Raw genomic sequence first — 21,160 nt, forward strand, 5'->3', positions numbered from 1 at the left:
CTGTTGTTTCCTGTGAACTTGAGGTTATTGTTAATACACTGTTAAGAGGTTCCCAGGAGTTTCTATGCAGTACATTTCACACTTGGACGTTGCAATATTTGCAACAATTTACAGAGTTCGGCAATGTCCAGGAGACTTTGGCAGGGACAGACAAGCAAAATGCTAATAAGGAAAACAGAACAGAAGTCTGAGCCAGGATTTGACTGTTGCCAGACTCTGTCAGCACTACACAATGTTGACATGGAAAAAAGAGTTCTTTCATCTCCCCAATGGGGATTTTATTTATTTATTAACAGAGAAATAACAGAATGAAATACAAGGGAGGGCTTGAAAGAAGCCCATTGTGTTAGGCCAGTGACATCTCTCTCAAATGAACGAGTATCCGTGAATGGGTTTTGCTTCATAACACAGCTATATAACACAGTGATCTAACAGTCAGATCAGTGTTTGTCATCCTGTAGAGTAATTTACAATTCTACAAACTGGGAGGATAATACTAGTGAATAAAAGCTGATCTGATTTATAGTCTTATGCTTTGGTGTAAATTCACCAGTTGTATAAATACACACAAGGTGTAAAGCCGTAGCAACCCAGCCAATTGGCCTTCCAAAATCTTAGGCCAATTAAGCATCAGATGGTAATAAATGTCTTAGACCTACACTTTCCTACTGGTTGGAATGGTAAACAATAAAGTTGTGTTATGTGATGAAAGACTGACCTCCAAAGGGTGGAAATTCGAGTAGGCTGGTTTGTGAAGTTCCCACCAAGATATATAACAACACCCAGACTTCTAGGGGAACAGCTCATGAGCACCAACAGCATCATCAAACTTTAGTTTGGCTTTTAGTCTGAAGCTCATCCTGGATTTGGGTGTAAACAACTATTTTTAGCAAATCTCTGCAACGGGGCCCTCTGCTACTTAACGGTTTGTGTGATGCTGGTACTATCAAAAGTGTGTGGCAAGTTTCCACAGTCTTGACCCATGTGCCATCCTAGTTCTAAACAGGTTACCTTTTGGGCTGAGTGCTTAAAGAAGAAAAAAAAAAAAAAAAAAGAAGAAAAAAAAAAAGGGCTAGCAGGCTCCTTTAATGACATTTCTTTAGAGATTTGGCATCCTTCTTTCATCTCAATTATGAGAAAGGCAGCAAAATACTTTTCATAAAAGTCAGGTTTGTAACTGGTAAATGTCTTCTGACTCACAAGAAATTGGACAGCTTGTAAGAATGGTTCTTGACACAGTGGCCTTTGGTAAGAACAAACTAACAGGGATCTCCCATAGGGAAAAGATGCTACATGACTGAGGAGCTAAGCAAGCTGAGAAATTTATATTATTAAGTCTTAGGCTGTTTCAAATTTATTTGTGTAAAGGAAAGATGCAGAGTGCCAAGAGAAACAGAAACAAAGTGAGTGTTGACTGTGTTATGGGGTTAAGTAATATATGAAACTGTTCTCTCTTTTTTTTTTTAATTTTATTTTAAGGAGTGGTTTTCTAGTCTGTGTGAAGATCCACACTAGAAAATACTTTTTTCTCTCCAGATTTCATTTGAAACTAAAACCAAAAAACAGAACCCTCAGCGAAACCCTGACGTAGCAGGAAATCCATCTGCTACGCTGATGACGATGACTGGTACAAGTCCGTGCTGCCTACTGTCCCTCGCTCGCATCTCTTTAAAGGTATTTGAATTGCCCCAATTCCCATATTAATTAGTCTGTAGTACAGTTTAATTTCATTGTACTATTTTTTTCCCACTGAACCAAGCTTTTAATGAGTATTCATTGTTTAATAACCAATTAAAAATAGCCTATTATTTTATGTGTGGTAATGACACTCATCGCCTTTGTGCGTATATACACACGCACGTATTTAAATACTTTTTGATTTGAACAATAAATCTATTACATCCATGTATCTATCTTTGTTATAAGTGAGTTCACTAAATAATGGCATGTAAATGCACATACTACCTCCCTCTCTTATTTAGCCTGAACAGGACAGCAGACGAAGATATGAAGAAAGCAAGTCTTGGATTGCATCCACTCAAGCCTAGAAGACAGAGTTGTGTACAGCACACGTTTTCGTTAGCTTCAAGGTACTCAGTGCTCATTTGCTAAAGAACAAAGTACACAGTGCCAAGGAACAGAAATTAAGACTGCAAGAGAGACTGCAGCCTACAAGTTGCGTAAATGACAACAGACCACTGCAATTAAAAGTAGGTTTGTCACAGAACTGATAAAAAAGTAAGCCCTGATGGCTCTTTAATAAGATGCCAAACTAGAGTGTCAGTGCAAGAATGATGACTGGATGTCAAAGGCACAGAAACCAGATGATAAGAACTGTCTTAATTGAGTGAGAAAGGCGTGTGTGTTGGGGGGGTGGGGGGAAACCAACCGGCCAAAACCAGAAACAACCCTGCCGGGGGGAATCTACTCCTCTTGTACAAATGCTGCCTGGCAGCCCAGCAGCAGCGGGGCCTGACGTGCACACCAGGACTGATAAAAGGCACTGTGTCTGGCTGGAGTCTGGGCAGTCTGACAATTGCTCAGCTGCCACAGGGCCACCTAACCTCCCCGGCCCTGTGCCTGGGTGGCTGAGGCGGTAGTCCCCCCTCTGGGAAGGGTTCAGCTCTCAGCCGGTGCCTGCCTGAGGTACTGGCATGAGGTGCCCCTGCATCCTGGCTTGTTGGTCATCATGCCGAGGTGGCTGCGCTTGCCAGGAGGGTAAGTCTCCAACTGGCTCTCCTTGGCACGGTTTTGAACTGTGCCCTCTGATGGTTTCTGTATTTCTATCTTTATATTGCAGTTCTGTGCCTGTTGCTGAGAGTGAGGAAAGGGCACTTTGTGGTCTGATGGGAGTAAAGACAGAAGAGAACACAGCTTGATGAATACACATAGGTCAAAATCCTGCAGTCGACTCTGCCAGCGTGATGGTGAGCAGCTGCACTAAGCCCCTGGCGGGGCTGAGGATATAGAGGTTTTTTGCCCAGCTCAAAGGATTTCTCTCTAGAGCCGTTATTGTTTTGACTTCTCTGTGCAGGATCCAAGAGCGAGCCATTTTCATATGGATTAATGGAGTTTTTGCCATTAGTAACAATGGCAAAACTTGCCAGGCACCATGACTGGGCTTTCCAGCACTGGTCTAGTTCTTACATGATGTACCTTAGAGTTATGGTTTGCACACATGAATTTTATTGCACCAAAAATTCTCTATCTTTCCTTTACACTTACTGTCTCATAATGAGGGTTATTCTAATTACTACAATATATCGTTTCTGCTTTTCTTTATCTGTGGACTCTCACCTTCTCTAGGATCCCCATATGAATTAAGTATCCCCGATCTTGTTCTTTTTCTTTTCGGCAATCCCGTGTATGAAAGGCTGAGTATCTGTTAATTGGGGCACCTGTTCTCTAGAGGTTTTGCTGGTTTTGCTCAATGTGAAAGATAATGACAATTAAGTTACCTTGGCGATACCAGAAACATTTCAGTGTATATTAGCTCATGATGACTTTTAAAAAAAAAAGTTTATAGTTATATAATTATTTTATCAGCTGGGGTCGGGGGGAGAGTTTCAGTTCTTAGGCTCCTGGCTTTTTTGTGATGTCAGTGGGAACTAGGTGTTCAAATCCCACCAAAAGCTAACTCCCCTGGTACTAGCCAAGCCAATAATACATGCTGTAACCCCAAGGCAGGTTATAATCCCTGTTTTGTGGCTACTTGGAAGGTGTCTTACAGCACTATTGTTCTACTGCAGGTATCAAGTAGCACAAAGCATGAGACACAGCTGATGTGATTCTTTATTTGTGTACAAAGAAGCACTATTTGATTTGCTGTCATTTCCAAGTGCAGGCTAGACTTGTTATTTTACCACTGTCCCCAGCAGATCCGTTACAGCAAGGGTGCAGTTGGCAAGATAACTGGAATGGCAAAATTAGCCCAGGATAAAAGTTGTTCCCAAGTGGCTACTGGCATGAAGCAAGATAACAGGTGTAAACTGTAATGGACACATTTATAAAAGCTAAAATTTTAAAAACCTGTTAGTGACATGAAGATTTAATCCAGTCCATAAGCATTGTCTACTTACGTTTCATTATCCTTCTGTTAAAAGTATAGGTAGTCAGCTTGAAAAGCCAGCACTGTGAGAGTTTTTAGTTTGTTTTTTTTTTCTTTAAATGTACCACAAAAAGCTGTTTATGAACATCCCCCTTCCAAAATCAATTACTCCACTATTGTAACCATATTGCAGAACACTGTTTGCAAGCAATTCATTAATTACAAGTGTCCAGCTATATTTTACATTCTGTAAAACAGAATGTAAACAAGTGAACACTTTTGCTTATCTTGTTTTGGACAGTTGGTCATACAAAGTACATGCAGCCGCAGCCATGTTGGTGAGTAGTCCTCAACTGCATGTGGAAACAATAAGTTGCAAAATGAGTCACAAGTAATAGAACACACTGCCGCACGATGTTGAAGTGTACCGGACTAGAGTAACTTACTTGCTGCTGTAACCACAGGAGCAGCGAAGGTCATCAGGCACTGAGAGGCAGATGAGCGGAGTCCGGCCAGAGGTGTGGCGGCTGGGGAAGGACATCCCAATAGTTTTACAGCAGGAGCAATGACCCTTGCTTTGTTTCTGCAGGTAAGAAGGTTGTACTGAAGCCAGAAGGTACTGTTCTGCTTTACTATTGCTGGAGAAAAAAAATGTAACTGGATGGAACTGTGCAAAGTTACTGAGTAACAGTAGATTGCAACCCAGAAGGTGTGGTGTTAGATGAGGCAGAAGAAGGTTAAAAGGGCAATAGAAAAACTACCCAGCTAAAAACCATTCAGCATTTTCTATCTCTGTTAACATTTCCTTGCTTGTGATTTAACTATGTACTGTTTCAAACACCTCTTTTAAGATACAAGGCACAGCATTAGTTTAGGACAGTGATCTCCACTGAGACCAAAGGAGGTGATGCCTTTTTGCTGTGGCTTTCAGGTGGTGTAATTGAGCAAAAGGTCATTACAAGTTTCATGTACGCCCTTTCATCTTCTAGTTATTACGGACCACATAAAAAAAGCCCCTTTTAGATTCAAAGTGTGATAAAGGCCATCGGCAGGAGCTGGAGGGAGGCCTTGGTGAAAGCGAGCTGCTGTGGTTTGTACTCAAATGTTTCCTTCAAATGCTGCCCTCCCTCCCCCCGCTCCCTCTGTTCTCAGATGTAGTAAAAGGCTATTTTCAGGGATATTCTATCTTCCGTGTCTCTGTCGCTAGATAACTTCCTAGATCTAAAAAAACAACTGGCAGGAATTTCAGAAAGCCAACAGGCTCTAGCTTTGTGCTGGAAAAAGAATTCCCTGGCAAAGAGGCAATAATGCCATAGTGCTGTGGTGCAAACCTGCAGGATTTCCGTTCTACCTAGTCTGCTATTATTTTTCTCTGCCCTGAATTCTGGGACAGAATTACTATTTATTTATTTCACCTACTGGGCCCTTCTGCAGTGGCTGGGAGCAGGTGACAGCACAGGAAAGCACACCCACTTCCTTTCCCTTCACATTATGAGAGCTCAGTGAAAAAAGAAAGTAGTTTCTTACAAACTTTAAGTCCTGCTACTTGGGAGGGCAGCACACTAACACAACAAGCCTCGTCAATGAATGACGTCTGCAGTTCCTGGTGCAGAAGGGCATTAAAGCAGTGCAAGCTTTCTTGGAGCAACCTGGCCCGGAGCAGTTTGGGCTTGAAGGCAAGAAGGGCTCTAAATTTTGGAGTAAGATTTTCTGAATCAGGACAACAAGCAGACCCCACCTGCACACACATCTTAAGGAGGAGTTACGCACAGGGAGGGAGCACATCAGACACGGCAACAGACCATGGCAGCACTGGCTGTTTAAAGCCATCTTGTAATCGGCCGTGATGGCAGTGACGGAATGCAGTCCTGTAGCATCCCACGGTGGTCCTCGCTGAGTGATGTTTGGTCAGCCTGTTCCCGTGGTGTTTGCAACATTCACTTTTTGTGGCTCTCTATTCTATATATGCTGAACTGATGGTGGTAGGTGGGGAAGGTGGCCAGGTGGAGCAGAAAGGAAATGCAACAAAAATCCATTAAAGCTCCTGCAGACAGTCCAGCTGAGGGACAGCTGACCCAGATTTGGCTCAACGCAACTTTACGATGAAAGTGCGGCTTTAGAAGGCAAATCATTGCTCTTACCTGAAAGGATGCTGAATAATCTGCTGCTGTTTTCTCATGTGGTCAACCTTATGCTCTACCTTCCAGAGTCTCATTCTATAACCATAGCACGGTGATGACGAAGGCTGTAATTTCTCTCTTTTACTTAGAGCAACATGGGAGCTTCTGGTATTTGGCGCAGGCTATTCCAGCCCTTTGGCAGCCTCAAGGTCATTTTGTAGTCTTCCATTCCCACCGTATTGTGTCAGGAAGGTCTACGCCCAGACAAAAGGTAAAAGCCCATACATCCTTTATTTGAGCATTTCACAAATAAATTACAAGTTTCTTTGCAACCACGTCATAAATCAAAACGTTTATTTACACCTCAGAAACAGCAAGCAATTCAGCAACTAGGGCCCAAAGGAAGGATTATCTGAAAAAGTAGCTGAATTAAGTGTCTTTAAAAATAAAATAAAAAAAAATACTTATTTTCCTCCTTGCTTGAACTTCAAAAAAAAAAGAAAGAAAATCATAACAAAATATCTTGGTGGTAACTTAAAAAGACAGTTTGTTATGGGGCAAATATGATTTTACAGGAGGGTTCTGTCTGAAATGGCAGTAATAACACAGCGTGTTTGTACTGAATTCACCACCACAGTCTACCAGACATGCTCTTATTCTACAGTCCCAGGCGGGGTGTGTATGCAGGTACACACACACAGTCTGCCTACATTCATTTTAACCCCAGGTCATCGAATACAGTCATTTGCTCAGAGGAGGAATGTGAAGTTCAAAGGGTGGATGAAACTCCCAAATAGCTGTCCCACTGAAGGCATGGTAATGCAGAATTCTGGCTATAAACCCTTCTCTTTCCACTACTGGTGGCCTGCTGATACATAGACAACTAAAAATGAGTCAGTAAACAACTATGCATATCTTCAAATGATATAATTGTGTTAAGAGGGGACAGCTAAAGGTAGCATAAATACAACATGAGAGTTGGGATAAGCCTGGGTTTTGGTGTGCGTGTTTTTTCACCTTTTTTCTTTTCTGATTTAACAGACTGGTTTGGTGTATATAACCCATGCTGTCTCTTAACTCATGCATTCATCTATAATTCATGGAATTAAACTGCTTATCCCAAGCCCCCATGTTGTAGTAGTCTCCCTCCATCTGCATATATTTTATATATATATTTATATGTGTATGTGTATATCTCTATATATCTACATATATACACACACATAGCAATTGTGCAACTAGTAACTTTCCACTGAGAGCGTGAGTGTATCCATTTCATTTGGACAAATATGAATCAAGTAGCATATCTTGTTGTGAGGCAAGAGAACAGTGTGGTCAATGGGTTATGTGTTTTACACAGCTATAGCCGCTTTAAATAGAATAGTTATAATGATAATTACTAATGTAATTTGCATGTTAATTCTAAAGAGTATAGATCACAGAGTTAACGGAAAGAAAATAATTGCTATTTTAGTTATTTATCTTTTTGTTAGCATTGGACAGTATCTCTGAAACAACAGAGTTTCTAGAGATGCAATAAAGGGAAGATAGGATCGGAGTTTTGCCTTAACTTGGTGTTCTCAAGTTGATGTGACTTTAATTTATCTTGTGGTTTGTTTCTTTTTTTTAAATTAAATAAGACATCATTAAATCCATTCAGAAAGAAACTTAGCCTTAAGACAAACAGCATTGTAAAATTATTTGTGTACAAAATTCCGCTATGTTTCAAGTGGCTGAGTGTATTGGTAGCAATTGAGAAGATTGGCAGTGTTCTCAGTATTTCAGACAGGAGGTCTTTGCAAAGGAAAAAATGATGTAGAAGTTGTTAATATATCTTCCTTTTTGTAGTGATAAAAACATTTAAGCTAGGGCCATACAAACTGAACATAATAAATGAGGCTTGTATTATAGTGATCTCTGACTTAAGTGACTATGCAAGAGACCAGGACAAATTCTTTGACTACAGGCCAGAGCCATTTCAAATAAAGGCTAAACCAAATGATGCTGGGTGCCGTAGAGACACGTTAAAGTGGCTGGTGAAGGAAGTGAGTCATCTGTGGGAGGCATCGAAGCTGTAGGTTTCTCTGTATGTCACAAAAGACAGACTTTTGATGATATATAAGCATTCAACGATCCTGTGACAAATATTGCTGCTTTACTGTTCACAGCAGACCAGTAAAAGCAATATGTGGGGAGCTTTAGATGAAAAATTTCATCTAAACATGATTAACTGAATCTCAAACAATTCTAGTAATGGCATTGCTTTTTGATTTATACCAGTGTAAACGTGATGAGAACAGGGCTCAGAAAGTGTATTAGCCAGTGTTCCATTCCTACCTAATTTTCCTTGATACCCAGTAGGAAATTCAGCTCATTTCCCTTTGTTTTAATCTTCAGACCTACAGTTACTGAACAAAATGTACATTAATAAATGCAGATAGGCATATTGCAAAAGCACACGAGGTGTAGAGACAAGGGTTCAATTAGGAAGTACACCACAAATGAGACCTTTGTCTTGCTAATAAACTCCGCTCACCGATTGTTGTACCCAATTTGTTTTAACAGCAGATACTCTTTTCAATTGAAATGACTTTTTTGCACAAGTTCTGTGCATGTTACAAAATGAAAATCGACAAGTTCACTGCCTTTCTGACTCTAGACAGCACTATATGTCTACAAACAGACTGAAATAACTTGTAGTGACCAAAATAGCTACATAGAAATAAGTGCTATGGTATAAAAACAGCAAGCTTGGCTGAACAAATGTTAAACATAATTAACTATAAAAAAATGACAACCAATATTTTAACTTCTTTACTAATAAATTATTGTTGCTTCTTTATTTCAGGAAATGGGCATCATTTTTTGAGCCACAGCTGACAATGTTATTCAGGTAGGAAAACTCAGATTCTAATATCGTTCCTTACTTGTATAACGCTACAGAAAGTGCCACAATCTCTCGTTAAATGGGGTTTGTTCTCAGGTACAGAGACGGAGAAACATTAACATGGCAGCTTCATCTTCTCTTTGTATGCTTAGGTAGTCCAGTGATTAGCTCCATCTGAAGCCTAGAGACACACAGTAAAGGCTGGGGGGCTTTAATCTGGGTGCAGAAATAAAGTGATAATGGTAAATGAAGTCTTTGACACATCTTGATTCAGAGTTTCAGCCATGATACTGACCTCGCTACCTGTCAAAAGATTGCAGCGTTATCCAAGAGGAAAGATCTCTTGTCTTTGGGCACAAAGTGGTAGAAAGAGTCTTTCCATTGTTAGCGTAGTTCCAGGCAGAAGAGGTTTTTTGTTGTTCCTCATTTTGGGTGCCCTTGTAATGATCCACCAGACGCTATGTGAGCCTTGGTTTAACTGAGAGAAGGGTAGTTTTATCTGGTGCTTGACAGAAATGGCACTAATGTCATTGGGTTCTTTCCAGAGGTGGGTTTTGCTGGACAGAGAGAGGATGAGAGCAAGTAGAGAAAGAGTATTTGGGGGGAGGATATTATAATTTCTTTTATTTAAGGTAGAGGTATTGTAGATCAAAGGATAGGGTCCAGTTTATTTTTGGGTGCATTTGAATGCATTCATTAAATACACATGCCGAAAATCCAGTGGTGTTATGCATTTGTTGATTTTTTTTCCTTTTGAAAAATTTGCCTGAAAACTGTCTTTTTTTTTAAGTCACAATTGTTGATGATAAAACAGCAGCATATGCTTATTACAGGCATGGGCAGAGAAAGAGAACTAGAAGCGTGCCCATGTTAATGTTTGAGATCAGGCACTTTCCTGCTGGAATGCCTCCAGCTGCCTAACAGCGCACTCCTGAAGCCCTGGCTCAACAGAAACTCCCACGAACCTCCAAGTCCCGCTTTGGTAACTGAAACACCTCGAGTGTGCTGCGAGACAAACCAGGTCAGTGGGAGATTTTACTTGGTCAGGACTGCAGGAGTTAAGCTGGAAGAGAAAAATAGGTTCCTGTCTGAAGGCAGTGTGTATCTTACCAAGAAATCTACAACGTTAGGAAAGTTCACAACACAAACTAATTTTTCCTCTGTCGCTGTTGTTATTACTCCTTTTGATTAAAAAAAAAAAAAGACCTGTTTCATATTTGGTACAATACAGGAAGTCAGAGAAAAGCTATTGTACAGCAATTTTTAACCACCAACACACATTTAATATCTAGTGTAGCATTATGGAAAACTAAATATATGTTTGGACTTTTTAATGCTTCCAAAAAGCTTTACTATTGAAACATATACGTGGTGTGGAAGATATGCTCATAATCTCACTGTAGTAAAGACAACATACAGTATGACTCATAAGTACTGTAAAAATGCTAACTAAAGAATGCAGCTGCAAAGTTCTATTGCATAAGGAAGCTTTCTTGTTTAAACTTTAAATAAGCAAGTTTATTAAAATATTCTAAGACACTTACCTTACCCTAGTTACTGGCAAGCTCTAATAAAAGCCACAGTCTGTCACTAGTATACTTTTTGTGTTAATTTTATAAAAATTTGGTGTGAGCTTTGATGGATCATTTACAATTTATTAACAAGATGATCATCTTGATACAGTTAGAAGGTTTTTTTTTTAACCTTACATGCTCACAGAATAAAAAAGGATTTATATTCATATATAACGAACACCCTTTTTTCCCATGTCTGCAAACAAGTGTGGTAAGTTTACACACACAAAGAAATGCTCTTGTTACTCTTAACTGGAAACTGTGTGTACATGTGTATGTATGTATATATATATTCAAAACTATATATATGTGTGTGTGAATATATTTATAGAATAGGGCATCTGTCTTCCTCCTTGCGCTTAGGTATGTAATGACAGCTGCATGGAGGCTGAGAGAGAGACCAGCACTTCTGAGAAATACTTTACTTTTGCTATTCTAATCAGCTGCCCATACGCAGACATCTACCCACTTAACTGTGTCTGCAGAGCTGACAAGAGATTTAAATTTTGTCAATTGCCCGGGCAAATAATGACAGGAAGCTGACTTTAGCCCCTTTAAAATCAGGTCCAGCACTCCCATTGCTGTAACTCGTGACCCACAGAGTGCCGGTCGCAGCTGCTTCCCGCTTTCTCACAAATCAGAGCTACGCAGAACCTCCCAGTGCTGCTCCCACCGAAACGGGGAGCGAAGCGCTGTGCTCCTGCGGGATTGTAAATTCCATCTGGGACATAAGGAAAGCAGTTCCGATCAGAAACAGGCCAGGGGGATTTGCATTTCTTGTTTGCTGAACGTGAGGTACAAGAAGTGACACCGCAGAGCCCTGGGCCTGCTTTGCTTGGTGTCAACAAAGTGGCTGTAGTGGCGGTGTGATGGCAATAGGCTCTCTCCTTCTGGCCACACTATAAACAGCAAATACAGTAGGTTTAGCCATGGTAGAATAGTTACAATTCACCTGTGGCTGCATTACTCTGCTTTGTCCTTTGCACACTCCAGATGAATATCTTATAAAAGCTAAACCTGTCGTATAACTCTTCTCTCTATATAAATATATATATATACATACACTCATACATATACAAATACTAACCCACAGACAAAATATTTTCTGAACAGTTGAATAGCAACAAGTCAACAGATAGAAAAAAATGGAGTCAATCTGTTTTCTGCTCCCCCAAGGTCCAGTTTAGATGTCATGGTCTTTTAACATTCAGAGAAAATTGGCATAAACGTTGCGTCTTGCAAGAGGAATCCATTACCAAACGGAAGTTAGGGTAGAGGCTGTCAAACACCAATGTATAGTCGGACAGATTAAGTGAGGTTGCAAATTAAACTGAATCTGGAGCAACTGAGGCCTGGTAGTGAAGAACAGCAACTGTAAACTGCAATCTTCAGATCTGACGTTTTCTTTTTTCTCGTTGCCATGGCAACTCGGTAGGACAGCTTCAAATGTCAGGAGTTCTTACAGACCTAAATGATGGGAAATGTGTGTGATTATTACTACGCAGATCACAGTGTCTTTTCACTTTTTGGGTGGGTTTTTTTTTTTCCCTCCCCGCAATAAAATTACTGATTGAGTGCATGCACATTTGTCAGTAATAAAATATAAATTATCCAGGTTCAGAAGCAATTATTTGTGAAAACAGAAATCTCCAAAAGGAAACCCTGAAACGTCACCCGGGGCATTCAGAGACCTTTGCAGGGCAATTCAGGAAGATGCAGTGCGGAGGTCTGAGCATAAACCTCGAGCCAGGACCTGATTCTCCCCATTTGACACCTCCATCATGTATGTTAGTGCAAGCGTGCAAGTGAACGGCCAGTGAGTCACTCCCCTGTGTGCACACACACTGACAAGCACAGAGCAAACAAACAATCTTTTTAAAAATAACACATTTATAGTGCCTTATAGTTTGTGCAGAAACCAGGGAATAAAAGAGCTGGCATATAATATTAATGTTGCCACAGAAATATAAATCTTATGTGGACTGTCTAATTATTTTACTTTTTTTTTTAATAAAGGGAGGGTGACAAACTTGAATGCTTTTACCTATTTTAGATGGGCACTCAGATAATGCAAAGGTAGTAAAGAGATTCAGGAAAACAGAGACCAAGAGCAAATGTAACATTAGCTGCCGCTAATGGTCTCTTTCCTCCAGTTTCACTCGGACACTAGTAAATTGCAAATACTTGGCTTCACAATAAAAACACATAAGAATAATATTAGCAAAACCTATAGCTAAATTTTATCTGGCTCCTCTCAAACAAATACAACTTCTGACTTCACAGTGTTAGTTTACTGGTTGTACTGGTTTTGACTGGGATGGAGTTAATTTTCTTCATAGCAGCTCATATAGTGCTATGTTTTAGATTTGTGACCAAAAGAGCGTTGATAACAAACCAATGTTTTGTTTATTGCTCTGAATAGTGCTTACACAGCACTGTGCCAAGGTTTCCTGCTTCTCCTGCTGCCCCACCAGCGAGTAGGCGGGGGGGGGCACAAGAAGCTGGGAGGGGACACAGCTGGGCCAGCTGACCCCACCATGTGACATCACGCCCAGTAATAAAAGCTGGGAGAAAGAAGGAAGAAGCAGGAGGACATTTGGAGTTACGGCGTTTGTCTGACCACTGCGTGTGACGGAGCCCTGCTTTCCTGGAGACAGCTGAACATCCGCCTGCTGATGGGAAGCAGGGAATGGATTCTTTATTCTGCTTGTGCGTGCAGCTTTTGCTTTGCCTGTTAAACTGTCTTTATCTCGGGCCACGAGTTTTCTCACTTTCCCCTTTCTGATTCTCTTCCCCACCCTGCTGGGGAGTGAGCAGCTGCCTCCTGGGGTTACACCACCACAGTGCATTGAAGGAGTCGTGCTCTGCCCTGGGAGGAGGCAACTGCTGTATCAAAACACAAAAACGCAAGGCAAACGTACACATCAAAACTCACTCAGGAAATGTTTGTCTAATATATGTTGCATTCGTACATTCAAATGATGGCAATATCAATAGTTTTGTCACAACCACGGACACATGAAGCATAAACGGTAACATAATGGTTATTATTAGATGCTGGCTTTTAATTATCTGCTTCTCTTTTTGGGCAAATCAAGTTTAATATAATTATTGAGAAGGCTATTTTGTTTTAGCTGTTTGTTTCTTGGTATTATCTGAATTGACTTCAATATTAAATTCTTCCAGCGAGAGGCCTGTCCAGATGGGCTGTGCAGCAATGCAGGCACCTGCATAGCACGCAGCAGCCTGTCCTTTCCCCTGCAGCACCACCTCAGTTCTGTTAAACAAAGGTAAGTAAAGCAAATTAAGCAAGTGTAGGAATCCATAGAGGGACTGATGGATGGGACTCACTGAAGTGAGAAGTATCGCTGAGATTTCCAAATAAGATAAAATCTGGAATTGCTTGGCATGTGGAATTTTAGCACATTGTTTAAAGAAAAGGTCTGGCCACAAAATTAGGATCCAGACTTACACATAGGAAATTTGTGATCATGACTGCCAAAGTTAGGATATTTTTGGATTGGGGATTCCAGCTAGGACTAAATTGTCGTAAACAACTTGATCTCTTGGGATAGTGAAAAGCAAGAGTTCAGGACTATGATCTCACAGACCATCTGAAAAATAGCGTTTCCAGATCCCAGTGACACTTAGTATCACTAAAGGGCATTTGTTCAATCCTGACTCAAAGGAAGTAATGCTAGCTCTTCAACTGGCAAAGCTACTCTGAATCTTCAGGAGATCCCTGTAGGTCTTCCTGTTAAGGACAGGCACTTGTGTATGATGAATGAAGAACAGCTGTAGCACTGAATTTCTCTAAGATCCATAGGCTTAAACTTCACTAGAGGAAACTGTCAGCACAAAATTTATAAATATCACACAAATTCAAGCAGTTAGTGACTGCTTCACCAACAGCTTGTAAATAAAGGGCAATATATGTTGATTGATGTGCAGACCTGAAGAAAAGCTTGTATATTTTACATCATATTGACAGATATAATGAATGTAACTACCTTATCATACAGCTTGACTTTTCTGAGTAAACTATGTATTAAATATAGTTAGCTTAGCTTTAATTTTGAACATGCTTTTTCCTGAGCTAGTTTGTTACCTATTGAAGACTAGCTTCTCTCTCGCAATGTGTCTTTTGATTCTCCCTGTTACCCCACCCGCCTCTTCAAGTCCCACCCCAGCTCCTCTCCCTTTCATCTCCAAGCTCTACAGTCCCTGCCTGACTTTCTTTCTACAGGAATTGCTTCTCAACTTCATCCTTTCTGACCTATCAGCTGCCTTCCACCCATTTAATCACATGCCTGGAAATATGATGTTCCCTTGGCTCCTGTGACTATCTCCTCCTGTCACTTCACTATGATTTCTCTAGTCACTTCTCCAGCATGTCCTTCTGTCTCATTCCCTCCAACCCAGGTTTCTGGGGAAACCTTTTTTCCCCCCACTTTAATTTCTTCCCCTTCTCTGTGACACTGTTCATACACATTCAGCAATCACTGCAGTGCTGACAGTTCAGAGATCTTACTCTCTTTACCTGCTTTTCCATTTAGACTAAAATGTCGACCTCTAGCTCTGATACCTTTTCGATGTTTAGCTGACAGCTCTGCACAGCTAAAACTGAGGTCTTATATCTTTCCCCTAAAGCACTCCCTTCTAGTTCTTCCTTTGATTGCTCAGGACAACACTATCATCCTGCCTCCTATTCAAACTTAAAAAGAGAAACAAACTGAAGAAGGTCTTTGTCATGGAATCTCCTTTCTAGGTCTGTATATTTCGGTTATGTCTTAATCTAGAAGATTCTTTTTCACACATCATCCCAAAGGGCTATTTCTAGCCATTCAAACAGCTAAATCTCCTATCCAGGCTCTCCTCCATGAGCAGTTTTGCAACATCTTTTCACAGCCCTTGACAAATTCAAGCTACTGTGCTCATATCCTGCCAGTCTTTTGCTGTACAGAGCATTTTCCTAGTCTGCCACTTTGACAGAACCTCCGTTACTCTGACTCCTTCACAGCCTCTTCCCTACTGCACATATTTTCCTGGATTATCCCTACATGACCTGTTTTTCCTCTCATTCAAAGTCCACGACGGCAGCTTTCACTGACATGTTTTCAAAGAAACCTGTTTGGGCTTTTTCCCAGGCTTTCCCATGTAATAGGAGTGGCTCCCTGCAAGCATCCATAAAATGCTGTCTCCTTAATGTCTGCTTTTGCGGACACATCTACAACAGTCCTGGCGTTGGCACAGGGTGCCCAGACTACTATGAATTCAGCTCTGCCCTTTCACCAGCCTGAACTGATGCTCTGTTGAGAATTATCTTATTCCAAACATTGTTTGGAAGGATATTACATACCCCTCTGCTCATTAATGATGACTTGACCTTATTGTAAAGGAAGTTTTTGCCTTCTAAAATGAGATTCAACATTCAAAATTGGGGCTCTAAAGTTTCAGTAGATAATAATCTTTGGTAGTTCCAGTAAGAAGACTCGAGATCAAAGCTGTCTTCCTCTTTCTATTGCACACAAAGTTGATACAAAATTGCTTATGTCCAAGAGAGAAGTTAGTCTAACTTTTAATTTATGTGTTTAATAACAAAGTTTATCAGTTACAAATTTACTTTCTAAAAATATTCTGATATAGTCATATAAGGCGTTATTGGACAAGTATTCTGGCCACTAACTCCCTTGATACAAAATCTACAGAAATCAAGAATAATCAAAGTATTGTGCTGAAAACTCAATGATGAATGTAAGCAAATCTACTAAAATCAATAGAACTGCTCTATTATAAATTCTCTGGGGATCTGATATTGTCCATATTTAAAATGTCCATATGTCCAATATGTCCATATTTAAAATGTCTCTGTTCTCCCAACTGGGTTTCTAATGTTCATTATTGTTTTCTGCATAAGAATTGTAGTTTTCTTGTTTGTTTTTTTTTCTTTTCTTTTTTTCTTTATTCTCAAAAAAAGGACCAAATGGAAGTTCCAGAAATGCACACACACTGCCAAATTATTAGGGTCTACTTCTTATTTGAGTCCCATCTCTAAACAGCTAAGCTAAACACTAGTGATTTGCACTGTTTATCCACTGACTTCAATGGGGTGGTGTTGATGTGGTGTCTTTTTTTTTTTTAATTATTTTTTTGACACATTCTTATGTATTTTATATCATGCATGATTTAAAGTTTGCAGCTAGCAATAGCACATAAAAGATATCAGTACTTAAGGAATACTGTGAGCATAAAATGTGCAAATAATGTGTACAGGGAGGACATTTGTTAATCTCTGCGAACTATCTCTTTTAGGAACTTAATGTCCTGGTAAGCATGTGCCTGGCAGGTTTAGATCTGTACAGTAATGATCATTAGGCCTAGTAATTATTTTATTTTCTTTATATCAGCTGTTAAGAACAACACTGTCTCCATAGCTGGTCTCAGCACTCAAGAATTATTATGTGCCATGTGTTGTTTTAAACGTGATTTCTGTCTACCTACAAGAAGTAATTTGCGGCGTATGGCTGCATGAAAGCCACAAAGGCAGTGTGTGCATCGTTGTTCTTACGTGGTCACCCCCCACCTTTCCCTGAAGGTACCCAGGGAATGCACAAGCAGCATAAAGCCAGCACAGCTATGTATAACTTCTTTCCCCAGAAATCACTCTCACTGAAGTCTCTAATGTGATCTTCACCATTTTTATCTCACAATTCTCCTCTGCTCTACCTCTTAGGCACTCAAGAGAGACATTCAGCCACGTTCCTTTTAAGATAACAGTCAAATAGTGAGAGAACAGCGAAATAGGCAGGGTTATTTTTATGTGCTTGCTGTCTGAATTATTACTATTATGGTTAATGGGTCTCAGGTAAGAGCTCGGTATCATAAACAGAGAGTGTCTGTTGGCATTAGGACTTTGGCGTTGGAAAATGCTGTTTGCTTTTACTGGTCAAGAAAACTGACAAACATTGTGCATGTTTATCTGGATCTCATGTACTAATAGTATGGAGTGTAACAATGCTACAGGAATACAGGTCTAAGTGTGCAGTTTAGGGTAGGGAGATTCACGATGTAGAAACTTAAATGGAACAAACCCCCCTTTCTACTCCCACTGAAGTCTATTGTTGTTGACTGTATTTGGAAGGTCAAAAGAGTTGTTGATGACGGTGGCAAACTCCACAGGACAGATCTGAATCGTCATCTGTTCATGGGGTTTTGGATGCTGAATTTGTTCAGAAAAGGAGAAAGCCACCTAATACACACTAAGGGTTTATAATATTGACTTCTTCAATGACTACAGCTACCTGTCTATTTCACACTGGGCTAATTTAAGGTTTATTCCTTATGATGACCCACATGAAAGAAGAAAGTGGAGAAAAAATGCACATAATTCTTTAAGACAAAGATTTCATAGTGCCCGACCCTAGGCAAAAGGCAACTGGTAGCATGTAACCTCATTCACTATATTTCAGGTTGCCAAGAGCTCATATTCCAGCAGAACTCTCTGCTAATCAGCCAATAAATAATCTTGTTTGCAAAACACTTTGGCATTTCCCGGTCACTCTGGCTTTCCCTTTTGCAGCCTTAGCTTTCTCTGAATGTATTGAGATATTAGTGATTTAATTCCCTGCTTATTTAAAAGAAACGGGTCTAAACTGAGTAATTCAAAGCCTTTGAAAGATATGTTCCTTCTGAGACCAAACTCACCCCCATTACACAGACTATGCTTCCTACATTGCAGTTAAAACCTCATAAAAATTAAAGGCATTTAAGTTTCATGCTGACCCTCTGTACAGGAATGAACTTTACCCAAGATGCATTCATCCTCTAATTCCCATTTAACATGGAGAGGAGAGTTAACACAGCTGGAGTTTGGACTTCAACTCATGCATGGTCCATTTCTTTCAGATTTCATTCAATTACCCTCTCATCAGAAATATTACATTAATCTTTACATAATTAAAAGTCTACATTACATCATGGACTTTACTGAAACCTCAGTAATGTTAAAGAGGTAATGTGAAAATTGTAGAAGAGATCAGAACCATGTTTCTGATTAGGCAGCTAATCAACATCCAGGTGCTTCTTTCCTGGATTTACCATCTATAAAAGGACATTAATTAGATACACAGTTATTAGTTTAGCCTTCACAGAGAACTTAGAAAAACACAAATGGTTTTAATGTACATCACTGGTTGATTCGTCATAGGTAGTTTTCAACAACAAAAGTGTCACAGTGTTTGTTTGTACCATATGCCTATAAATTATAATATTTTGCACTTTTGTGTAAAATAATCATTTAATAGCTATACTCTTCTGTGACCCTGTCACTGGCTTTGCTGCAAGTGCCAAAATTCAGTGGCCACTGGGTTTTGACTGCCCTGGTATTGTGTTCTCAAAAAAAGAAGGGAAGCTTTTCATCCCAAATCTCTCTGAATTTGAAAGACTGAAACAACTATCCTCAGACAGATACCACGTGTCCTTATTCCCACAGTTAAGAAATTTGGTTTTAGTATCAGGCATAGCAGTAGGTATGCTTGTGATCTCACTGAACAGTAATACATTGTGGAAAAGTTTATAAGAGAGAAGTAAATGAGTTTATCCTGAAAATTTGCGGTTTATAACATCATATATAATCTGTTTCCCATTTGTATGGGGAAATGATTTCCAAGTTCTTAATGATGGGAAAAACACAGTATGCATTAGTACTGTGTTTGTGAAATGAGTGCCTCATAATTCTACTCAAAGCTCCAGTAGGCTCTCATATATCAATGTCAATATTTAACTTCAGGAGCTAAAACACCGGCATGTGCTATACAATTGGCCAAAATTGGCAAGACATTGGCGAAACATGCCAATCCAAACCAATCAGCCTGCACAGGGGGAGAAGTTGCTCAGGCTGAAGTCATTTTCAAAGGGTAGCTGTCTGGCACCAGCAGATGATATTTCCGAGAGAGTGTCTCACACTGCTAACTTATTTATTACAAGACTATACCGGCAGACCCGAAACAGCACTGATTTACACCAAAGTGCTCTTACTCTTCTGGCAAGGGCCTTGCTCCCTGTTGAGTCCTTGTTTCTGCTTCACCTCTTCCTTGCCGTGTACCTGCACACACTCACTGTGTAACGGGCTGTTCTTATCAAGTGCAAAATGTATGTGCATATAAGAAGCACCATCTGAGAGAAAAGCTCCTCATATCAACTCAAAGACTCGCTATGTTTGCTTAGAAATTCAGAAACGTGGACTGCCTAGTCCAGTGCAGTGCTGCGTTTACCAAATAAAGCATCTTCTAATGAAATTCCCACTCACTAGGGATACGAAATATCTTACTGGGAGGCGGTGGTGGTGGGAGTTTCTAGGGTCAAGCAGCTAAGATGTCCTAGATTATTATTATTTTTTATTTGATACAAATTTTAGCTGGCTACATTGCCAAAGCAATGTCAATATCATTTGGCCAATAGGAAATAATTGCTTCCCTTCTTTTCCAGTTCTTTCAAAACAAAACAATTACAGAAGTGACTGCCTGCAATCTGGAGGCATACTTTCTTATGCTCTAATCTGATAAATTTAGCTGAACAGTTGAAAATATTCAGCAAGTGAAACAAGTAAGTACAGTTTTGAAATAGTAGCACTGAACAAGTCTCCTAATTTTTCATATTTATGCTGAAAATGAAATGCATCAAATGTAACAGCTAGCCAGCCTTCGAAAGCAATGGATCGCTGCTTAAGCAGTCAGATCTCATCTTCCACAGCAGTACAGCTTAGTTTACTATCAGTTTTTAATAAGTAGAACATGAACACAAGTAGTCCAGACACATTCAGATCTGTAGGTATACGCTAATCCCAGCTTGAAATATGAAAAGAAACATCTGAAAAAACCTCTTATTAAGTAAGAATAAAGATGAGAGGAAAGCATTATCCCTAGAAGCCATTGAAAGGGAAAAAACAAATTAGAAAATTGCCAGGTTTGGCTATGTTGATATCAATCCGACTACTTCAGGATTTTTCAAGAAGGACTCGTAAGCATGACAGCTTACATACGTCCTAACCAGTGACATATACCAGTTAAGCGTAGGGGTAAAGTAAGGCTTTAAGAGGTAGACTGAAATACTCCAACATTAATGGCATTTTAAAGGACTTTCTAAGTATCAGCTGTCTAGTAGAGGAGCAAAAGCAACATCATCTAACCTTTAGGCACAACAAATCTCCCCCGTTCATCTTTAATATCACATATCACACCTAATGCTGAATAGCAAGCTGTCTGCATGGAGAGCACATTTTGAGGTGTTTGGGTGTTATAGAGTGAGGAAATATCCAAGGACAGAGACAGCTAAAAGAAACAAAAATCCTCTGGTGTATAGTGGCCATTAATGACAGCAAAAATATTTGAACTGGTTGTTTATTCAGTTCTAGTTTTTAGTCATAGTCCACTCCAGCACAACTCAGACGATAACCATCTGAAGTTATATATTTATGTGACTTTAAGAGATTGTTCAGAAAAGAAATACAAAATATATCAACAGTTACTGTTGA

General features: G+C 39.9%; 1 protein-coding gene across 1 annotated transcript in view; it reads right to left on the reverse strand.

Annotated features, from left to right (window-relative positions):
• Positions 1-10,315: 10,315 nt before the first annotated feature.
• The window catches only part of LOC104283887 (cadherin-13), a 261,169-nt gene continuing 250,324 nt past the window's right edge, over positions 10,316-21,160 (reverse strand). The window contains exon 11 of the mRNA XM_009882122.1: positions 10,316-12,096. Coding sequence (XP_009880424.1) covers positions 12,089-12,096 — 8 coding nt within the window. The 3' untranslated portion in view covers positions 10,316-12,088. The remainder of the gene's footprint in view (positions 12,097-21,160) is intronic.

This window comes from Charadrius vociferus, unplaced genomic scaffold, assembly GCF_000708025.1.
Source record: "Charadrius vociferus isolate BGI_N301 unplaced genomic scaffold, ASM70802v2 scaffold673, whole genome shotgun sequence".
Classification (NCBI taxonomy): domain Eukaryota; kingdom Metazoa; phylum Chordata; class Aves; order Charadriiformes; family Charadriidae; genus Charadrius; species Charadrius vociferus.